Consider the following 20,956-nt stretch of genomic DNA (forward strand, 5'->3'; position numbering starts at 1 on the left):
GGTGTATAGGGACCTTTCACCATCACTTTCCAAAGATCATAATCTACGGATTGGATATATAGGGAATTCGGTTTTTCCAATAGCCGTAGTTTATGCCATTGAAAAGAGAAAGACGATTGGTTGATTTCCCTTGAGCATAACCACTCGCTAGATTTGCTATTAGAACCTTTTGAAAAATTTGCAAAAGTGTGGCTTTTATACCACTTGTTAGAACCTAATGGGGGAATTTAGGTTCTATTGGCAACTTTAACAATTTAAAGCGATTATGCAAGTACGCAAGCAGAAAACTATAAAGAAATCAAAATAAATGCGGTAAATAAATGCATAAAATAAATAAAGCGGTAAAGAGATAAGAGTTGTTTATGAAAGTTCGACGATAAATCGTCTACGTCTCCCCTTCTTGGTTAAGGTCGATTAACCAAGGATCCACTAGAACTGCATTTTGGCCTTGATGGCTCCAAGGATAGTCGTGCAACAACACGATCACCGCGGTGATAGCTTTACAACTCGATACACTTGGCCTTAAGGGCTCCAAGGATAACCTCAACAATATCGCAACAAACTCGACTTTAGACTCGAGTTTTTACAACAATCGTACAACCAACTCACAAATGATTTTTACAAACAACTCTCGATTTTTTACGAATATATCGGATTAATTTTGATAGAATACTTGAATGAGAGAAGAATGATTGCAAGAGATGAGGAGTGAATTGGATGGTTTGGAATGGCCTCGGAATGCCTCTATTTATAGTTGCAAACTCGGGTGAGTTCGAACCGTTCGAACTGGCTTCGGAGCCTCCGAACGTCGCTGATTCAAATTCACAAATGTGCGGCTATTTTTACTGTTCGGACCGTTCAAACCTATCTTTGGATCGTTCGATCGGCTGCATTAAATTCATTCTGGAAAATTTATTCCGACAAAATCTTTCAATCACCGTAAAGTATTTCGGACCGTCCGATCCTGGCTTCGGATTGTCCGAACCGTGTCTTCGTTCCCTCCAAACCGTGCCTCCAAGGAATATAAAATTTTAAATAAGTTCGGACCGTTCGAACACCCTTCGGATCATCCAAACTTCTACTTCGTGGCCTCCGAACTTCACATCCGAAGAATTAAAAAAATCTTGGAAAATCATCGGATGGTTCGAACTTGACTTCGGACCGTCTGAACTCTGGAAGTTTCGAGCACTTCAAATTTTTCTTCAATATTTGGCTTATCGGTTCTTGCTTCCAATAATTTTCTTAGACAGAAAATTTTATTATCTGCAAATTTTTCACTTTAAACTGTTAGTAACAATTAACCAAGTTTTTTAATCATCAAAACATAATATTTTGAGATTTGTTAATGTATTAAAAACATTAATCTCATAACACGAGATTTGTATGCGTTTAAGACGTAACAATTGGTCATGTGCATGTAGTCCTTGTGAAAGTCGCAATCCTTGTCTGATTTTGGCCTTTGTGGTCCGTGCTCACTCCACGGGGTCTACGTAGGAGCCGTCTATCATTGAAAATTTTCGAAGCTCGGGTCTTACTCATCTTCAAAGGAATGAAAGAGATGAACTACCCCAGTAGTTTGGGTAGGGGTGGTGGCCCACCTCAATGGGACATGACGGGAGGCCTGGTGTTTTTTGGGCTTTTGGGGCCTGTCTTTCATCTTATTTGATAGAAAGGCTTGTATCTCTTCCAAATTCACATATTTTTCAACGCGAGCCAGTAATTCCTCATTCATGACAGGTGGCTTTTTGATCAATGATTTGAGAAGTCCTCAGTAGTAAGCCCTTGAATAAAGGCACTGATTAGTAAATCAGTTGTGGCAGCGGGTAACTCGAGGGCCAAAGCATTAAACCTTTGAATATACGTTCGCAAATCCTCATTCTCTCGATGTTTGACAGCAAAAAGGCTAAAAGTAGTTGTTGGATGTTTCTTTCTATTGGCGAAGTGGTGAACGAAAAACCTTGCTGAAGTCTTTGAACTTATTAATATCTCCTGAATGTAATAGGTTGCTACATTGTTGGGCTAGCCCTACTAGAGTAGTGAGAAAAATCCGACACTTGATCGTATCGGAATAATTATGTAGCAGGGCAGTGTTCTCAAAACGTGACAGGTGCTCTTTCGGATCTCCCTTTTCATCTATTCCCCAATGTGTGGAAACTTGAAATTCTTGGGGAGTTCCACCTCTAGTATCTTGGGGAAAAAGGGACGTTCTGGACTGGAGCAGCTAGATATCTAGACTGTTTTTTCTTCAAGAGTTTCATCTCCTCCTTTAGCCTTCTGATTTCTTCCAATTGCGCATCCTGATTGGGAGGAGGTAGTTTGGCCCTTTCCCTACCTCCCAGTGCTCTTTCTATGGATGCAGCAATTAGTTGATTGAGTACCGCCAGGTCGACATGTAGATTTCCTCCATTCTCGTTAGCCATCTCGACTCTTTCTTCTTCAAGTTCCCACAAGGGCGCCAATTGATGATACCAAAATTTTATTCGGGTTTGATCTGGTAGAGCAGATACTCAAATCTTCAACACCACGGGCCGGGTCAGGCGTCATGTAGTTCTGCACAAACAAAAACAAAGTTAGGAGGCGCCGAATGTTATTTTGGCGTGACCCCTTCGATACCTAAGTCAGTGCTCAGAAAACAAAGAACGTGACGAAAGTAAAAAAGAATAAGAATATATGAGTCTTATCAAATATCGGATTTGTTGGAGCTTATCTTTATTTGTTAGAGATCCTCAAGTGTTACCGATATCCAAGCTTCCTCATGTTGGGACCGGGTCAGGCTTCTACCCTTTCCTGGGCTCGGTCCAGTGGGCTCAATAGTTAGGGCTTTGACCATGATTTTTACCTTTTTGTATTGATTGGGCTCTTATCAAGCTTGGGCCTTGTCATAAAATAAAGCTGTGACTTTTTGGATATCTTTCTCGGTCATGGCTATCGGGTTCGGGTCAAACCAGACCCATCTATTTTTAGGGGCATCATCCCCCATTTAGTTTGAACAGTTGGACATGGTATGATGATTATAACTAATAAGAATGTTATTGTTTTTTTTACGTGAGAACCCGCAACCGTTACGTAAACCCCCGGACTAATGTAATAGCCTACAAATTACGCTAGTCAGGTAAATCATATTAGGCAATAAGTCTTATACGACAGACTAGTCCAAGAAAGTGTTGGTTCGAATTCCTAACCTCTGGTCAAGTGCTCACTTACTCCATCAGCTAGGACACTCCCTTGAGGGCATCAAGAATATTATTGTTGGTATAGCATAGTTTTATCGTGTATTGAAAGTCGATGATAGCGATGATTCTGGATTTCTACCTCCACACTAGATCACGAGACTATTGCATATAGTTTAATTACATTAAGCTAGATTATATATCATTTAGTACAACTTTATTGTCAAAAAAATTTAGCTTGGAGAGTGAATTGAAAATTCCATAGAGTAAGATAAGATTATTAAAAATGTTATATCGTCTAGTAATTCTTTTAGGCTATAACATCTAAGTCTTTCTCTTGCATGTCTCTTAATGGGAACTTTTGCTTTGGCTATTTTGTTATTGGGAACTCTAAAAATTAGTGTCATTGATTGCAAACCACCAAAATTTGAGCTCAAGCTCTCCAGCCTGTTCTTGCAAATGCAGGGCGTAGTCTACACAAAACCATGAATAAAAAATTATAGAAATTAAACTCGGAATAAATCCAAATTAATCTTTACTTGAGGATGGTATCCATAATTTTCTAGTATACGCAATCAAATGATGCTCAAGGAAAAGTATTAATATAATTTTATGACATAATTATGTATGTTATTATAATCAAAAGTGGGCATTAAAATTCTTTGAGTGTCTTTTATGTGCTCGTCCTTTTCTTTTTCTCATTCTAGTGTCCAACCAAACCCCTGCACGCCACTTTCCCCAATCATTATTATTAATACAAACTTTTTTTAGCTAGTTATAAAAATGTTAGTCAATGACTTGTTCAACGTATGAGTTCGGCAATCAAATACGGTAAAAACTCTTATGAAATGGTTTCAAGGGTTATTTTTATGAGACGAATTTTTTTATATGAGTTATTCATTAAATGATATTACAATTTATGTCAAAAGTATTACTTATTATTATAAATATAGGTAGAATTGACTCGTCTCACAGATGAGACCGTCTCATAGGAGTGTTACTCAACTTAACAAAAACTCTCGTAAGACGGTCTCACATATCAATTTTGTGAGACATATTTCCTATTTGAGACACTCATGAAAAAATTATTATTATTATTGTTATTATTATTATGTCAAAAATATTATTTTTTATTATAAATATGAGCAGCCCTAACTCATCTGACCGCCTCACCAAATACTTATTCCTTAAATTCAGCATCACATTCAGCTGAATTATATATTTTTACAGGTTAAGATAAAATGTATATTAAATCATTCAAGAAATTTTTGGGATATGAAAGTTTATGGTATTATATTAATCAGATTCAATTTCTATTATTGATACCTTATCATAAATTGACTACCGATGACTTAGGGCATCCACAATGGTAAACCTTCCACCACCACTCTTTTGTGATCCCCACTCCGCCACATCAACGCTACATCAAAAAACAAAAAATCTCATTTAACTCTCCACTATAATAAAAACCCCAAACAACTCTTTTATGGACCCCACACTCATTTCAAATATCTAATTGTTATTTAATAAAACACACTATTATCTTACACTATCAATTTATACATTTAATATATTTCTGTATACGTAATTTATCATGGATATATTTTTAATATTCATTAATTATACTTAATGAAAAAATAATAATTATTTTTATTAGTTGAAATTTATATATTTTTTTAAAAAAATGTGATGTGTATTTATAAGAAAAAATTACAACGATTATACATAATCGAGAATTGAGTAGGTAGCAAATGATTATAGGTTCATTTGACAATTTTTCTATTAACATCATCTCAAACGATTTTGTCATAAATTTTGTATAACACGAATTATCGAGCTATTTCATTATATCAAAAATTTATCAAGTACACATGAAAACATTGAGTATTTGTATTATTTAATTTAATAATAAAAAACATAATTAATATTGTGAGAAAATATCTTCTTTTTGTTTTTTTTTTGAAATTAGAGAAAATATCTTGGACAACGCCAGGAATCACCTACAACTCAGCAGTGGGTAGGCTCGTACACCAACCACGCAAAAAGCATTTCATCAATGGGGCCAACTGCCTGCATGCTTGCCACGTGGAAATATTTTTTGTTCTCATATATATATATATATAAATAAATTTTCTTGAACTCCAAAGTAATGAACCGTGAATTCTTTGGAATTTCTTCTAGCGAATCAATCATCACTGTTCATTTTGAGATACGAACATATATTTTTTACTCAACCGTAGGAATCTCTCGACATCGTCCGTTTTTTTTTTTCGGGTGAGCATTTAGATTGTTTCATTTAATTGAATTAACTGCAATCAAGGATGATTGAGATGAAATATTTCACCGTTAATCAACTTACTCGGAAATTAATCGCTGTTATTTGGTGATTGGGTTATGAGATAATGCAATCACGGAGAGTAATTGTTAATTCGTAATCGAATACGATGAAGGTTGAGTAATCTGCTGTTGGATGTTTCTTCCTGCGAATTATTTGATTTTTGGATTGTTAGATATCGGAACGACGAGTACGTTTAATTGATGGAATCACTCATGAATAGCTACAGGAAATGAAAAATCTGCATTATACCAATTGTGTATTCACACGAGCCGCAAGAATATTTGTATAATTCAGTGTATATACATGTTTTTTTTTTCAGTTGCCTTGTATTCTGAACTGGTTGAATATCAGAGCGTAATTATAGAATCCATTCTGATTTACTGGAGTAATTTCACATTTACTTGATTAAATTGAAGTCACAAAATCTCTGTTTAGATTTACTCTGTGTTGGTTTTCTCCATTATTGTGTGTGAGCAAACTTCAATTTCTGAGGCGTTGTAGTTTTGTTACATAATAATCATGTTGACGCACACTGAACTTTTGCATCAATAAATTGTATTCCATGCTTGAGGTCTTTTAATGTATGTAGATGGTTCTGTTCAGTCAGATTGTATCGGTTGATTCTATCCTATTTGATATTTCCATTGCATAACATTGACTTGGCACAAATGGAAGTTAGATATTCAGACTTCATCTTATGCCAGTGAGAGTTTGAGCTGTAAATGGTCTATAGTTCTTGATGATCCCTGAATGCTTCTCTTCTCGTTTCAATTCAGAAATTAGAGTTGATTTTTCAAAATAACGATTTTCTGTATAAATCATCACCTCCTTTAAGATATTTTCATGCAAATTATTAAATAACAAGAGAATTATCTACCTCACTGATGCAGGAAAATGAAATAATGAAAATACGGAAAGCAAACTAGAGTGATGAAAAATATTTTTTTCTGCATATTAGTATATAGACATATATTTTCACAAGAGACTTCAGTTGATTGATTATGTAAAGCTTGGAGTTTGAGGCGTTTTTCTTGAAAATCCTGCAGGAGAGTTGATTAGTTTTTGCAATTTGTCATGGGAAATGACGAGAGGTATGAACTCCTAGCTTCTGACAGCTAATGAAGTTATAACTATTACTCCCTGTAATTGTGCTTGGACTTTGATAGAGTGTTGAATCTCAAATCATTGTTGAACTTTATCTGCAGGGAATGTCAAAAGATCTTTTCAAATGGAGATGTGTATCTTGGCTATTTTAAGGGAATGCTTCCCCATGCAAAAGGTAAATATACGTGGTCAGATGGAACAGTTTATGAGGGTGACTGGGAAACAGGGAAAATGACAGGAAAAGGAAATATCATTTGGCCATCACAGGCTAAGTATGAGGGTGAATTTTCTGGTGGTTATCTTCATGGCTTTGGAACTTATATTGGTTCTGATGGGTCCGTATATAGAGGTTCTTGGAAAATGAACTTTCAGCATGGCATTGGAAGGAAAAAATATTCAAATTCAGATGTCTATGATGGTTGTTGGAGAGAAGGAGTGCGCGATGGCAGTGGTACATATGCATGGAACAGTGGTAACAGATACATTGGAAATTGGAAAAAGGGGAACATGTCTGGTAGAGGGGTTATGAAATGGTTCAATGGTGATCTATTTGATGGCTTTTGGTCAAAAGGGTTGAGACATGGGACAGGTTTCTATAGATTTTCTGATGGAAGCTACTATTTCGGAACATGGACTAATGGACTGAAGGATGGACCTGGAACGCTCTATCCTGCTGGAAGCATGCATATGAGTAAGCATAATCTTGAAGAACATGAATGCAAGAAAAAAAAGCAGCTCTCTCTTAATTTTTCCAAAGAGTCGGAGGAATCTGTTATAACTAAGCGCAGCCTGTCTGAAAAATTTTCATCTAGCTTTTTGAGGGGGTCCATAAGAAATTCACGGAAGAATACATCCCTGGATGAAAGGGCCCATTCTAATTCAGCTAGAGAAAATATGTTGCATGAGAAATCGTGTGCCATTTCTCACAGCATTCATGATGGTCAAACTGAGTGGACAGATGATATGACTGTGGCTTATGAGAGGGAATATATTCAAGGAGTTCTAATTAAAGAACGAGTTAGGAACATCTCCAAACTATCCAGAAAAAGCAAACATCGGTTCAAATTTGCTAAAGAAGTTAGAAGTAGTTCATGTATGGACATATTTGATGGCCAGAGGAGCAATTACCTGATGCTTGGCTTGCAACTTGGTATAAGGTAGGCAAAAGGGGTCCTTTTTCTTTTATTTTCCTATTATTTTCCTTTCTTTTCTTTTCCCTTTTTTTTTGGACAACATTTTGTAACTAAGCAAAAGTTGGTAAGTACAATGTACGGTCCGGTGGTGAAATCTCTTATTCAAATATCTTATGTGAAGTTGACAGGTACACTGTCGGCAAGATCACACCGGTTCCAATGCGTGAAATCAGATCATGTGATTTTGGAGAACAGGCTAGAATTAAAATGCACTTCCCCAGTAAAGGTTCCCAATTAACTCCGTCTCATCATTCTATGGACTTTTACTGGAAGGACTACTGCCCCATGGTCTTCAGGTATATATTGTGAACTTGAGACTAGACTGGTACATCTCTAGATAACTACGTAAGTGTTCTACATCTATTAGTACTATTGGGTTGTGAATCTAGTTTTTGAATGACCTGAGTTTTTGCGTGGCTTATCATTATCAGGAAGCTGAGAGAATTATTCAAGCTCGATGCTGCAGACTATATGATGTCCATCTGTGGTGGTGATGGTCTGAGAGAGCTTTCTTCCCCGGGAAAAAGTGGAAGCTTTTTCTATATTTCTCACGATGACAAATTTGTTATAAAGACATTGAAAGCATATGAGCTGAAGGTTAGTAGAATCGGAATTAGTTCGCCTCTGGGCATGGATCTCTGTGAATATGAATAATGTTGTACATCTAATGATAAATGTTCATCAAATTTATGCAACTATGTCTTTCAGGGCCTTTACATTTGGTTTTACGTATCCTCCACCCATTTCGCTCTCTCTCTCTCTTAAGTTGTGCAGTCACAGGGTTGATCACAGTTGGCCTAGAAATGTATTTCTATACACATCTCTTTGTGGAAAATTAAAAGGGGTTCTTAATGTTGTGCAGGTGTTACTGAAGATGCTACCCCACTACTATGACCATGTACGAGCACACGATAACACTCTCATAACTAAATTCTTTGGGGTGCATAGTATAGCACTGGGACTTAGAAAAAAGGTTGAAATATCCATGAACTTCAAGTTACATTAATGCTATGACTACCTTCTTCTTTGATATGAGCACGGGGTTTACCCTCTTAATTCAAATTATTTTGATTTATAATGCAACTATTTTTGCTAAACCAGGTACACTTTGTTGTCACGGGAAACATATTTTGCACCGAATTGAACATACATCGGCGTTATGATTTGAAGGGTTCATCTCATGGGAGATTTACCCGTAAAGATGATATAGACGAGAGTACCACACTGAAAGATCTTGATTTGACGTATGAGTTTTATATGGATAGATCGCTGCGCGAGTCACTTTTTAGGTGAATTCCTATTCGCCTTACCTTATATCTATTTTAATTTTGTAATTTTGTTTGACAAATCATGAAATTTTTCTGAACCATGTAAATAATTCAGCTGCTGCAAGTTCTTGCAAATTCAGCTTTATGAATCAGTTTCCATGCATATGCATAGCAATTTTCCTAACCTAAACTATCTAAGCAACCATATTATCTGTTACTCATCACACTCTTAGCAGCGTTCATTTATTGGCTTATGAAAAATGAATGCTGCTTGGTTTGTATACATAGGATTTGCCATTTAATAGCACATTGTTTGACCTATGCTCATGGTATGAGAATTTGTTCTACACTTTCGCAGTAATGTGATGCTAGTTAATCATATAAGTCGGCTTATTACTTAGTTTAGTTAGCCTCATAAATTCTTCAAGAAGGTTATATACGTCAAGTAACCCATGGCTGTGTAAATATTTAATTTTCTTCATTGTCTCTCAATTAAGGTGGCCAGAGTATGCCATGCCCAATCTGCCCCAAGTTCATGTGTCCTTCATGTGCATCTATATGTTCGACCTCCATTTTTCTAAGAAAAAATATGAAAGAGATGTTACATGCATCATTCTCCCTCCCCACCCCACCCCACCACAGCTATTCTTTATTAAAACAGTGTTTTCCTTTTAAATGAATTGAGATAATTTGCCACTTAGAGGAGAGACTTATAATTATTACATTGAGGCTACTTGTCTATGGGAACTTTGTAAACCTTGTGGGACTCTTTCCTTCCTTGATTTTTTAGCTCTTTTCTGTGCAAGAACTACACTGTCAAAACTTACATTGACCAAGGGATAAATAAAAACTGTTAACAAATTATTCATGAATTTGTGGATCTATGTTTATAAATGAATTTCCTCTTGTTTAAAAACGTCTTTGTACAAGTCTGGATGTTGCAATGACTATATTCCTTCTAGAACTACTTATAGGTCGTGTAGAATGACAATTTAGAAAGTTGATTGTTTAGATCAGGTGTCATAGTGAATGACATAAAGACATATTGCAAATCGATACATTTCAGATGTGCTATTGCACTACATTGTATTCACTCTCATGATTTAGGTAAAACGTGTAATTGTACTCTGGCTTTCATATATATTGGCCAGTTTTCATTCTTTGTGAATAAATTGTTTTTGCATGATGATCCTTTGGATGTACAGTCAATCTTCTCAGTTGCAAGAATCGTATATAATGCACTAAATCAGAAAACCTTTTCTGGACTCTGAGATGATTTATCTTTATAACATGGATTAACACTTAAATTTAGCAGGCATTGCCTGTGTATTTCAATGGTTTCGACAAATTAAGGTTTTTGGAGGGCCAATGAAGCTATGATCTACTCATTCTCAAAGCTGATAACATAATGCTGGCTGTAAATTATTAGTGAAATGATACAGATTTTGAGGTTGGTGACAAAGGTTTGGAGAATCAAGTCATTTACATCGTTAAAATGGAGGTTCTTCTCTACCAGTCAAAAAAAAAATGAAGGTTCTTCTCCTTGGACTCGTGGCAATAGTGAAAAAACGAGTTTAAGTTGTTCACAGTTGGGTTATGTTCCTAATGGAAATGTAAATTTAATTTCTTGTAAGTTTAAAGTATATTCATCAAATTTATCCAAAGAAACACATTATTTTGCTAAATTGTGAAGAGCTTTATATTGGAATATCCTTCCTTCTGTTTAAATTTAGTTTTGCATATGATAAATAAATTATTTCTGTATTTTTATTACGAACTTAACTGTTTTCAAATGGGTGGTTTGCAGCCAACTATCTCTGGACAGTGCATTCTTAGAATCTCTACAGATCATAGATTACAGCCTTCTACTGGGGTTGCATTTTAGAGCTCCCGAGCATCTAAAATCCCTGATGGAACCTCCTGATTCACTGCATAACCCTGAGCATACTAATGATACTTCTGTTGATGGTAGGTACAGCATCTTAACGGGAAAAAACTTTGGCTGGTTATCTGGCTATGGGATGCTAATCTAAAAGTGCATGTTAAAATATGAATCGTGGAGCATATAGAATTAGTGACATATAATTTCTCTTAAAGGTTGTAGCAGCCAACTAGAGATAAGACTGGTTTTTATTTATATGTTGTAATTTTATTGCAACTGTAGAACTGTCTAGTGAAGGCATATAAGTTAACAACATAGTCTATTGACCCGTGAATGGTCTCGGTGATCTATCCATAATTACCCTGTCATTTTCATTATTCTCTTTGTAGGGGAAAAGTAACAAGCTTTATTCAATTATTTTTCGTCTTCCAATCAATACCCTGTTTCCGCTACAAACTCTTGCTAAGTTGTTTATAAACTATGCTCTCTTTTTGGGTATCATAATTTGCTTTTATTTTCTTAGTCATTGCTCACTCTAAATTGTGTTTTTATATGAATTGTATGTTTGCTCGACACGCCTTGCCTTTTCAAGGTGTGATATCTGAAGGAGAGCTCATGATTCCACCAAAGGGTCTGCTCTTAGTAACCCACGAGCCTACCTTTGTCAGCACGACTCCTGGTGCTCACATCCGAGGAAGTACATTGAAAGCATACTCTATCGGTAACAAGGAAGCTGATCTTCTTCTACCTGGTACAGGAAGGTAATTAACTTGCGTATATGTTAGCATTCTCTCTAAAAGGTTTTAAATGCACTCCCAGGACTTGTCCATGGAAAATGTCGATTTTCCTTTGTGAATCGAATTAATTTAAGATCCCCTGATCAATGTTATTAGCAACCTGGTGTCATTTAGGTTGTTGGCTCTTATCTTTCTAAATCACAGCATGCCGTGTATTTCTGTCAACCTTTCCTGAATATGAACATGGTATGTGTCCACAAGCTAGCGTCACCTCCCAAAATTAAAATAAATCGTAGTTGATTGAACAGAGGGTTATCTTGGAATGAACTTTGCTGCTTATTTTTTCTGCTTCAGGTTAAGGGTGCAATTAGGAGTAAATATGCCTGCTCAGGCAAACCACAAACTTGCTCAGGATGAGACGGACGCATCCGAAGTCGAACTTTTTGAGGTTTACGATGTCATTCTTTACCTAGGCATTATCGATGTTTTACAGGAATACAACCTCAAAAAGAAACTAGAGTGCAAATTCAAATCTTTGAAGTTTGATCCCATGTCAATTTCTGCTGCCAAGCCTGAGATTTATTCAAAACGTTTCCTTTCTTTGATAGAGAGAATTTTCCCCCTTCATCCATAGCATTTTTTCCTCCTCCGCCATATTTCATTAGTAATCGTGTATTGAAATTTATACATCATAGTTTTTGTACATTCACGCCTCATGTATAAAAATAAATCGAATGTTGATTGTATTTCAATAATTGAGTTCAAGTTTTTCATTCTAAAGTTTGAATTTACCCTTTAAATACAAGACTGAAGTAATTTTACAATAACAATTTTTCATTATCTTGCACAATTTGTTTTATAACTCGTGTATTTGGAGTGAAAGTAAAGACTTCAAAATCTAATACAAGTATAGCACCGACTTCCCCATTATTGAGTAGGTGAGACTCCTCCGAGTCTGCTATTTTCTCTCTTTTTTTAAAAATAATAATAATAAAATAAAACTTGTTATCATCATCTATGCGTTGCCCTTAATTAGTCCAATTCTTGGGTTGTCCAAAAAATTTAGCACAAGATATAAATTGGTGGTTTTTTCGAAATAAATTTGATGCACTACTCTACCATAGATTTTCTGCTATATCAATAGTTTGTAATGTACAGATACTGTCGCAATGCATTTTATGTGAAGTCTATTATTTTTTCAGTAAACCTCATATGTATTTACCCTTACATATATCATTGGTGTAATATTGTGAAGATACGATGAAATTATCCAGAAAAAATTGAACTCAATTATATATATATATATATTATATATATATATATATATAATAAGAAATAGTTTTCGAGGTAATAATAATCCACTAAACATAGGTTGAACTCGACTGCGTATCTGAAAAATAGTTTTCGATAAATTTTGCGTTCTAGGTTCACATAGACTCTTATTATTATTCTGATAATATTCTATATATGCATGGTCATCATTATCAAGATAATTAATTAGTATTGTGATTGTTGTTTTGTTGTTATTAGCTGGGGCAAATAATAATAGACCGCATAGTGCTCGGTGAATTAACTCGATCTTCTGTTTGTATAATTTATGTATTAATTTGAATTAGGAAAAGGATAATCGGAAAAAAAAAAAAATTATAGTCAGACCAAAGATTCCTGACAGCTTTTACATTATATATATTTTGTTGAATGACCTAAAAATTTAAGGTACACTATTTAATCGCACCGGCATCAAATCAATTTAATAAGACCAATGTGATTTCGTCTGATGTAACGTCAATTAACAGGATTTTTTTAATCCTCTTTTTTTTGGGTTGAAAAGATCTTTTTTTTTAGGGAAAATATTTTTTAAGTCCAATAAATTTCTCTCTATTTTGGTTTTTATATATTAATTTTTCACCTTTGATCTTAGTATAATAATTTCTGAAATCCAACTATTTTGTTTTTTTTATTATCAAAATATTTAATTTTTGTCCGAAAACGCTGATTAAGTGGTGGCAAAAATACATTTTGTGTCAAGATCGTTGATTTTTTTTCTAATGAAATACATAAAACTTGTAAAGTTTATTTGATTTGTTTGACTTTTTAAATATTAAATTGTTTTCGAGTAAATTGATTTTCCTCCTAAATCAAGAAATCACCAACTTTTTGCTTTTCGACGACAATCGAACATTCCGGTGATAGTTGGTCTAAAATAGCCAACATTCATAAGTTTATTGTAGCAAAATCAAAAATTGAAAAGTCATTGGATCAAAACAAAAAGAGAGTCAGATTGATTGTAAGCCACTTCACTCTCTCGATCACGTTCTCTCACTCTCCCTATCTAATCAAGCAACTTTGACTTTTTTATGCATTTAATCATATCATGATATGACACCGAAAAATATTAATATAAAATCGGATATTATTACAAATGTGATGCTGGAAAATACCGAAACGGTGGGTACAAAATACACACACATATATGTGGTGATTAACTTTAAAGGAGATGCATGACACAAGCTATAACCTTGTTAACAGGGCGGGAGCTGCAAGGAATCTAAAGGAAGTCAATAAATAGATGCTCCAAAACATGTCATAGGTTCAGTGTGGGAATTGAATGCATTTCATTCATATCTGCACCCAAACATTGTCATTAAATTCAATCTCATCTCGCCCATTCAAACAAATTCGTCCATCTTTTCAGATGCTAAAAACGATGCTCTTACTTCATTTACTTCCCACCCCTTCACTGTTAAAAATCATGTGAGCATGATTTTCACCTTTTCTTTCTCGTACATCCCACGGATTCAGAATTTCAATTTTATTTTATTTTATTTTATTTTTCAATTAATCCGAAACAAGGAAAATTAAATGACCAGACCAATAGAATTTAGTATTTTGGGAAAATTACATTTTTTTTCCTATTTATGATTATTTTCTTACGATCTTAATCTACTAATTTCATGTATACCTTGATAAAAAAAAAAAAAAAAAAAAAATTTGGGTTGCCATTTGGTTTGTAGTACTAGCTATACATTACAATCAATCAATAACCTAAGTCCTTTAGTTTTGAATGACTTTTCTATTCCTTTAGGGGGTTAAACTGTACTTATTCTATGTCAAATGTGACTGGAACAGTTCTCTATATGTCAAGGGGGAAAAACATTCACATATGAATTTTATTTTCTGAAATTGTTAATTTCTCACTCTTTACCAAATGTATATATAAAATAAGTAATCACTCTTCTCACTCCATTGAATTATGACAAGCCCTTGAAACCGAGTTTCGTTCATACGGTTGCGCTGGGCAGAGTTAAGGTTTTGGTCGAGGGGGCGACGATACGTTCAGGGAGCTGCCCGAGTAGATTGTTTTGGGGCAAATTAAAATTGTGATTTTGGGAAAATTTTGAAAAAAATAAATAAATAAATAAACTGTATTCATTTGAGGGTACAAATTACAATGGCCCTCCTCAGTCCTCACATTTTTTTACATGCCGTACATTTGTCACTGTGTAACTTTTTTCTTTGCACGCATTGTTCATGTTTAGTTAGGAGGGGAACAAGAATTAGATGCAATTCAAAAATCGAGAATTTTTTATGAAATGAAATTTAATATGGGAGATGAGATGTTATCGTAAAGATATTGTCCTAAGAATGCATTAAGATGAATATTATCAATACATGTGAATGTCCACATTCTAATGTAGTCGATATCCCCTCTTTTGCAATTAATTTCGCTACAACATCCACCAGTACGTAGCATGAAATTTCCCATTTAATACATCTGAAAGACACATATCATTCCTTTTTAAAGAAAACATCAGTCATAAGAATTTTATTAGGATTTTCCTTTAATCCATTGATTTCTAAATACCTCAATAGACCTTGATTCAGGAAAATCCAACTCTATTGTGAACTGTTATCCAACTTAAAATTGTGACGAATATCATGTATTAGTGTGTTTTTTTATGACCATGTAATTTGTTGCCGTCACCATGTGGTAGGCGCACACTAGTTAAGTTCTCAGCTAACACAGTAGCTTCCAAACAACGCTATATACTAGTAAATTGCATTGGACAAATGTTGTGTGATAGAATCGTCCCAAAAAAGTGTTTGTAGGTTGTAATATGATCATATTTTGATAAAATTAAACACGTTTTTTGACGTATAATTACTGTTTCAAATACAAAAAGATAAAATTATTGAAACAAACAAATGAATTTCTTCAAACTTGTTAGTTGTTGATCCGCAACATTGTTCTTTACTTTTTCCAAATAATTGAGAATCACAAGAAATTTAAACATTTAAAACCAAAGATTCCATCTTATCCAGCCGACTACACATGTTTACAGTAATATTGATCAAGATTCTAGCATAAGTCAAGTATATTTGTCCACTCAAACAAAAACGTATAAAACAAAGTTTACTCCTCAAATTTGTTATTTGACACACACACTCAAACACACGAAAATGAAATTCATTCCTGTCAAATTTTAGTTTTACTCCGTCTATGTATGCAGATGTGTATATCCTTTTCTCCAACCGAAAATTCGTTACAAGAAACAAAATGCAGGATAATTTATAATCTTATCGTCAACATCTAGGAAATACAAATGCATCAAAATGATGTCGAATAGCCAGATCTAAGATTAAACCAAAATATATATCAATATCTAAAACAATAGTATATTAATAATGATCCAAACAAGAACTCCAGATTCTTGAAAAAAAAAAAATTGGACTTCTTTGAGCACTCGATCAACTGATCCACGCTGTACGTCCGTGTTTTGTGGGTGTCATTTTTGTCTGTGAGAGAGACAGGGAAAATTTTGAAAAAAAAACAAACAAAGTAAAAAAGAATAGGTGAATTGAAGAGTCAACAGGCTTTATCTCTATATCTATATATTTCAACTTCAGCCCTAGCTACCTACATTACCCTATTTGCCAGCAAACTGTTTGAAAAACACAGACTTTCATGTCAAAAAGTATGTGTCTCTTGTGTGTGATTCCAAGGAGTCATTATTAAAAAAAAATTAGATCCCTTTTTTGAAGTAATTTATTTGTAATGTGTTTCTAATCATTCTTGGCCACTTTAAACATATATAGGGTGAAATTTAATTTAATTTAATTTAATTTAAATGAAAAAGACCAACAAAGAAACAAAAGTTTGTCCAAGTCAGATCTGTTCACCATTATCAGAACACACACACACACACACACTATGATTGCACCATCATTTTAACTGAGAATCCATTTCAGGTTGGGATTCTCGTGCAAGAAAACAAAATCGAAGAAAAACCCTCCAAAGAAAATGATTTCTTATAGATCCCTCGACGATTAATTTTAAGGTTAAAATCTAGGGGATTTTATGCAAGAAAACAAAATCCATCCAAACACTGGAAAAATATTTTCTGCACGCAGACGAAAGAAATGGTAAAAGGTACCAAGAAAACAAAAATCCAAGAAAACCCTTCAAAGGAAACGACCGTATATATTTCACAGATCCCAGAAAAGACAAAGAAAACGGATGGAAAAAGAATGGAAGAGCTTTATTATCTTGAAAGCTAGCTAGAGTTGGGGATATGAGAAATGAAGGAGATTTGAGAGGAATGAAGCCTGGTCCGAAGCCTTCACATGAATTCCAATCACTGTCACATCAAAATTCATGAAGAATAACAGCAAATTAAAACGAATATATATACATGTGATTGCGTCGAGCCAGACAACATCCCCCACAAAGGCTTCATATATAATAACGAGCAACCTTTTCGGCTTCTCGGGGGAGATGAGGAAGAAGAAGAAGAAAAAGAAGGAGATGGGAGGATTGTTAGTGTAATGGAAACCCTAGACCAAAACCAGTTGATTTATAGGAGAGAGTTGTAGGGATTGCATTGAAGAGTGGTGTGATGGGGTGGGTGGGGAATTACATTACACCTCACTCACTCACTCACTCACAAGCTTGATGGGCAATTTTTATTTTTGAAACGTGAATAACCAAACCCCCTTAATTCTTGCATTTCAATAATCTACTTTCGAGTACGGTTTAATTTCGTATATTGAGGGAGATTATATGTCAATATTTTTATTTATTGTATTTGTTCTACGATAACTAGTTCATCTGATGTCAAGTTTCTGAATCAGGATCTCACTCATGTGGGATGAAGTCGACTTCAGGATCAACCCTTTTAAGAAATTTCTGAATCGAGACGAGATCTCGATTTCAAAACTCGATCGTAACAAGCTCTTTTCGTAACTATAAAAGAAACAAAAATAATTTTTTTTACATACATGTTGTGTGATGTATAGATTAGATCTTATTTTAAACACATGTTTCGAAAGATAATTTTATAGATAAAATTCGAGGTGAAAACTATTCAAAATATTGAGTAATATGGAGGTTTCTTTGGCTTTTGGCAAAGAAAGGCTCTAGTACTCTACTCTTTTAAAGTTACTAAAAGTTTTAATTTTCTAATTTGGTACGTTTATAAATATTTTATGAATTTTTTTCACAACATTTGATAAAGCAAAAATGTATAGATTGTGTTTGGATTAAGTTATTTGATTTAGGAGAAGAGATTTTATTCAATTTACAAGAACGATCTCTTGATTTTTGAATGACGCTACTGTTGGTGCTTTTTTAATCAAATAAATTTTTGGTTATATAATTTGTATGTTTTAATTTTTTGTTCTATTATAAGTCAATTTGCGGCTTTAATCTACCAATAATTTTTTAATTTTAGTCCTTCTTTTTTATTGAAGTGCTTACATTGCACCAAAAAATGATGACGTATCTCTAGAAAATGAGGATATGACGGAAAATATTGCTAACATGTAGATACATGTCAGCACTCAAGCGAAATAAATACTAAAGTTGAGAAAATTGTAAATTAGTGAATTAAGATAATAAATTAGTCTCTATTTTTAAAATTTATTTATCATATTGTTAAGATCGTTATTTATAAAATATAAGAATAAATCATATTATTTTACTCTCACATGTAACATACGTTCGTTAATCAATAATTGAATAGGTCTATTGTGAGATGGGTAGAACCGGTTCATATCTGTAGTTGAAATAATATTCTTTACATTAAAAAATAATGCATTTTCACGTGTTTAGTTGGCGATTTGTTTTACAAAACTGACTCATGAGATGGTCTCACATAAGTTTTTTTGTCAATGATATATATAAAATGCACTATTTATTTTATTTAATTTTCCTGACAGATGAGTTTTTATAATTGAATTCCAAACCTGATACATCATTCAAACTTGAATTTAATATTGGATGAACTATGACTCATTGACTCTGGTTTATTTCATTCTACAATAACTATTAGATGCAATATCTGGAAATTTTGATATTTATTTTATATTCACAACACATGTATGTATGCGGACCATTGATATGATAAAATTTTGGAACCACATAGAGTAGTTTTAATTCATTAATACTAGTGTCTCTTCGCACGAGATAGGTATTAAATTTTTTGGTGTTAAATAAATACTTTTTGTATTATTACATTAAAATTTAATGAAAATGATTTTGATAATCACTTCTTTATTGTATGAGTGATGTCATTATTTAATTTAAATCTACGAAATTAGAGATGAGTATAATTATATTTTATTATGATATGGGAGAGATGGATAAGATGCACATGTACTAAAATAGGTTTAATGAAATATTTTATTAAATAAAAATAGAATATTTTGTAATTTGAGAAAAATGACATTTTTGGTTTATCAAAAAATATATCATGACATCAAATTTAGGTATCTAAGCCCCTCAACTTTAATAATATACTAGTATTTGGACGTCCGCGTTGCGTGCCTTTTACTGTCCATTTTTTAACTGAAAAATAAAAATAATAATAAATAGTGAAATAAAAATGATATTTTTGTTAATACATAGTCACCCAAAAGACAAAATGCATGAGGGAGGTCATACCAAAATACCAAAGCCTCCTTCGTGTTTAATATAGTACTAGTTTCGAATTACATGCATTACATGCTTATACAATACATTTTTTCGTGTACCCATTGCGTGCTTGTATAGTTTGTTTTTGCATATACGTTGCGTGCTTATAGAATTTATTTTTTATTAAATAATTATAAAAAATATAATAATATTAAATAATTCTAAAAAATTCTTGAAAAAAAAGAAAACAAAGAGGCCACACCAACATGTCAATTTGGCGTGGTCTCACACTTCGTAAAATAGAATATATATATATATATATATATATATATATATATATATATATATATATATATATATATATATATAAGCTTCGATGACATGGGCAACCATCATGGACAACTACATGAACAACAACTTAACGTAAATAAATTAAAAAAAAATATTAAACATCTCTCGATATATGTAAAATATAAAAAATTGTAAAATTCCCTAATTATCATTAAAATAGTTAGATATATGCAATGTGACATTAGCATTTAGCAAACCATTCTTCCATGCAATGCAATGACGGACCAGGATTTTTAGTTTATCCGGACTAAAATTTTAAGATCTTGTATCCTTTAATATTTTGAATTGACCTACCCAGGCTAACACCAAATTAAATCAAAATTATTCAAATACAAAATTAAAAAAAATTCGGGGGTAGCCTTCAACGTGGATCCGCCCTTGCTTTCATGGTATGACTTCAACGTAAATAAACTATGAACATTTTAAAGCAATAATCATTCAACAGTACTAAATAAATTATGATTTCATCACTATATTTCAAATACAATAAGCCATTATACTTATTTTTCATATACTTACCGAGTTCCGATAAAATAACAACTAAAACGTTGTTATTATTCGAAAATCCATGTTAGATAAATATAATAAGAAATATGAAATAAGATGGTTTTTATTGAAGTTCTTTAGAACTAATCGATACCAAAAAAATTTCTTTATTTCTTCTAAATATAATAAATTTTTTTCAAGAACTTTTAAAACAGTGAGGACAAAAGGCCTTGTTTAGATATATCCAAAAATGAAATAATAATAAATAAAAGAAACACTTTGAAATTTGCAAAATACAGTAAAATAAGAACAAATGGTTTCACCCGAGTTGTCAGCGCCACCGGAGGATCCGGAAAACCAAACCCATTTACCCGAATAACGAGACCACAGATTCCCCTTCCCCTTTCCCCCACTCTCTCTCTTTGGCACGTGAACACTAAACGCTAAACATTAATATTTTGTCTCTAATATATGTTTGATACTTATTTAACCAAATTCTTTTCATTTTTTTAATT

General features: G+C 33.4%; 1 protein-coding gene across 3 annotated transcripts; it reads left to right on the forward strand.

The window, feature by feature from the left end:
- The first annotated feature begins 5,326 nt into the window (after nucleotides 1–5,326).
- LOC140862414 (phosphatidylinositol 4-phosphate 5-kinase 1) lies at nucleotides 5,327–12,397 on the forward strand. 3 transcript variants are annotated; one of them, XM_073265437.1, is made up of 11 exons: nucleotides 5,327–5,444; nucleotides 6,555–6,599; nucleotides 6,714–7,769; nucleotides 7,934–8,101; nucleotides 8,237–8,402; nucleotides 8,668–8,778; nucleotides 8,907–9,094; nucleotides 10,881–11,041; nucleotides 11,548–11,716; nucleotides 11,867–11,938; nucleotides 12,047–12,161. In XM_073265437.1, exons 2-10 carry the CDS (start codon nucleotides 6,583–6,585, stop codon nucleotides 11,925–11,927), a joined length of 2,097 nt encoding a protein of 698 aa, XP_073121538.1. In that variant the 5' UTR covers nucleotides 5,327–5,444; nucleotides 6,555–6,582; the 3' UTR covers nucleotides 11,928–11,938; nucleotides 12,047–12,161. The 3 variants fall into 3 exon arrangements, with proteins under 3 accessions (XP_073121538.1, XP_073121536.1, XP_073121537.1); XM_073265435.1 differs by lacking the exon at nucleotides 11,867–11,938 and having other exon boundaries at nucleotides 12,047–12,397; XM_073265436.1 differs by lacking the exons at nucleotides 5,327–5,444; nucleotides 11,867–11,938 and adding an exon at nucleotides 5,594–5,620 and having other exon boundaries at nucleotides 12,047–12,397.
- Nucleotides 12,398–20,956: the final 8,559 nt, after the last annotated feature.

Source organism: Henckelia pumila, chromosome 4 (assembly GCF_033568475.1).
Source record: "Henckelia pumila isolate YLH828 chromosome 4, ASM3356847v2, whole genome shotgun sequence".
NCBI classification, from domain to species: Eukaryota; Viridiplantae; Streptophyta; class Magnoliopsida; order Lamiales; family Gesneriaceae; genus Henckelia; species Henckelia pumila.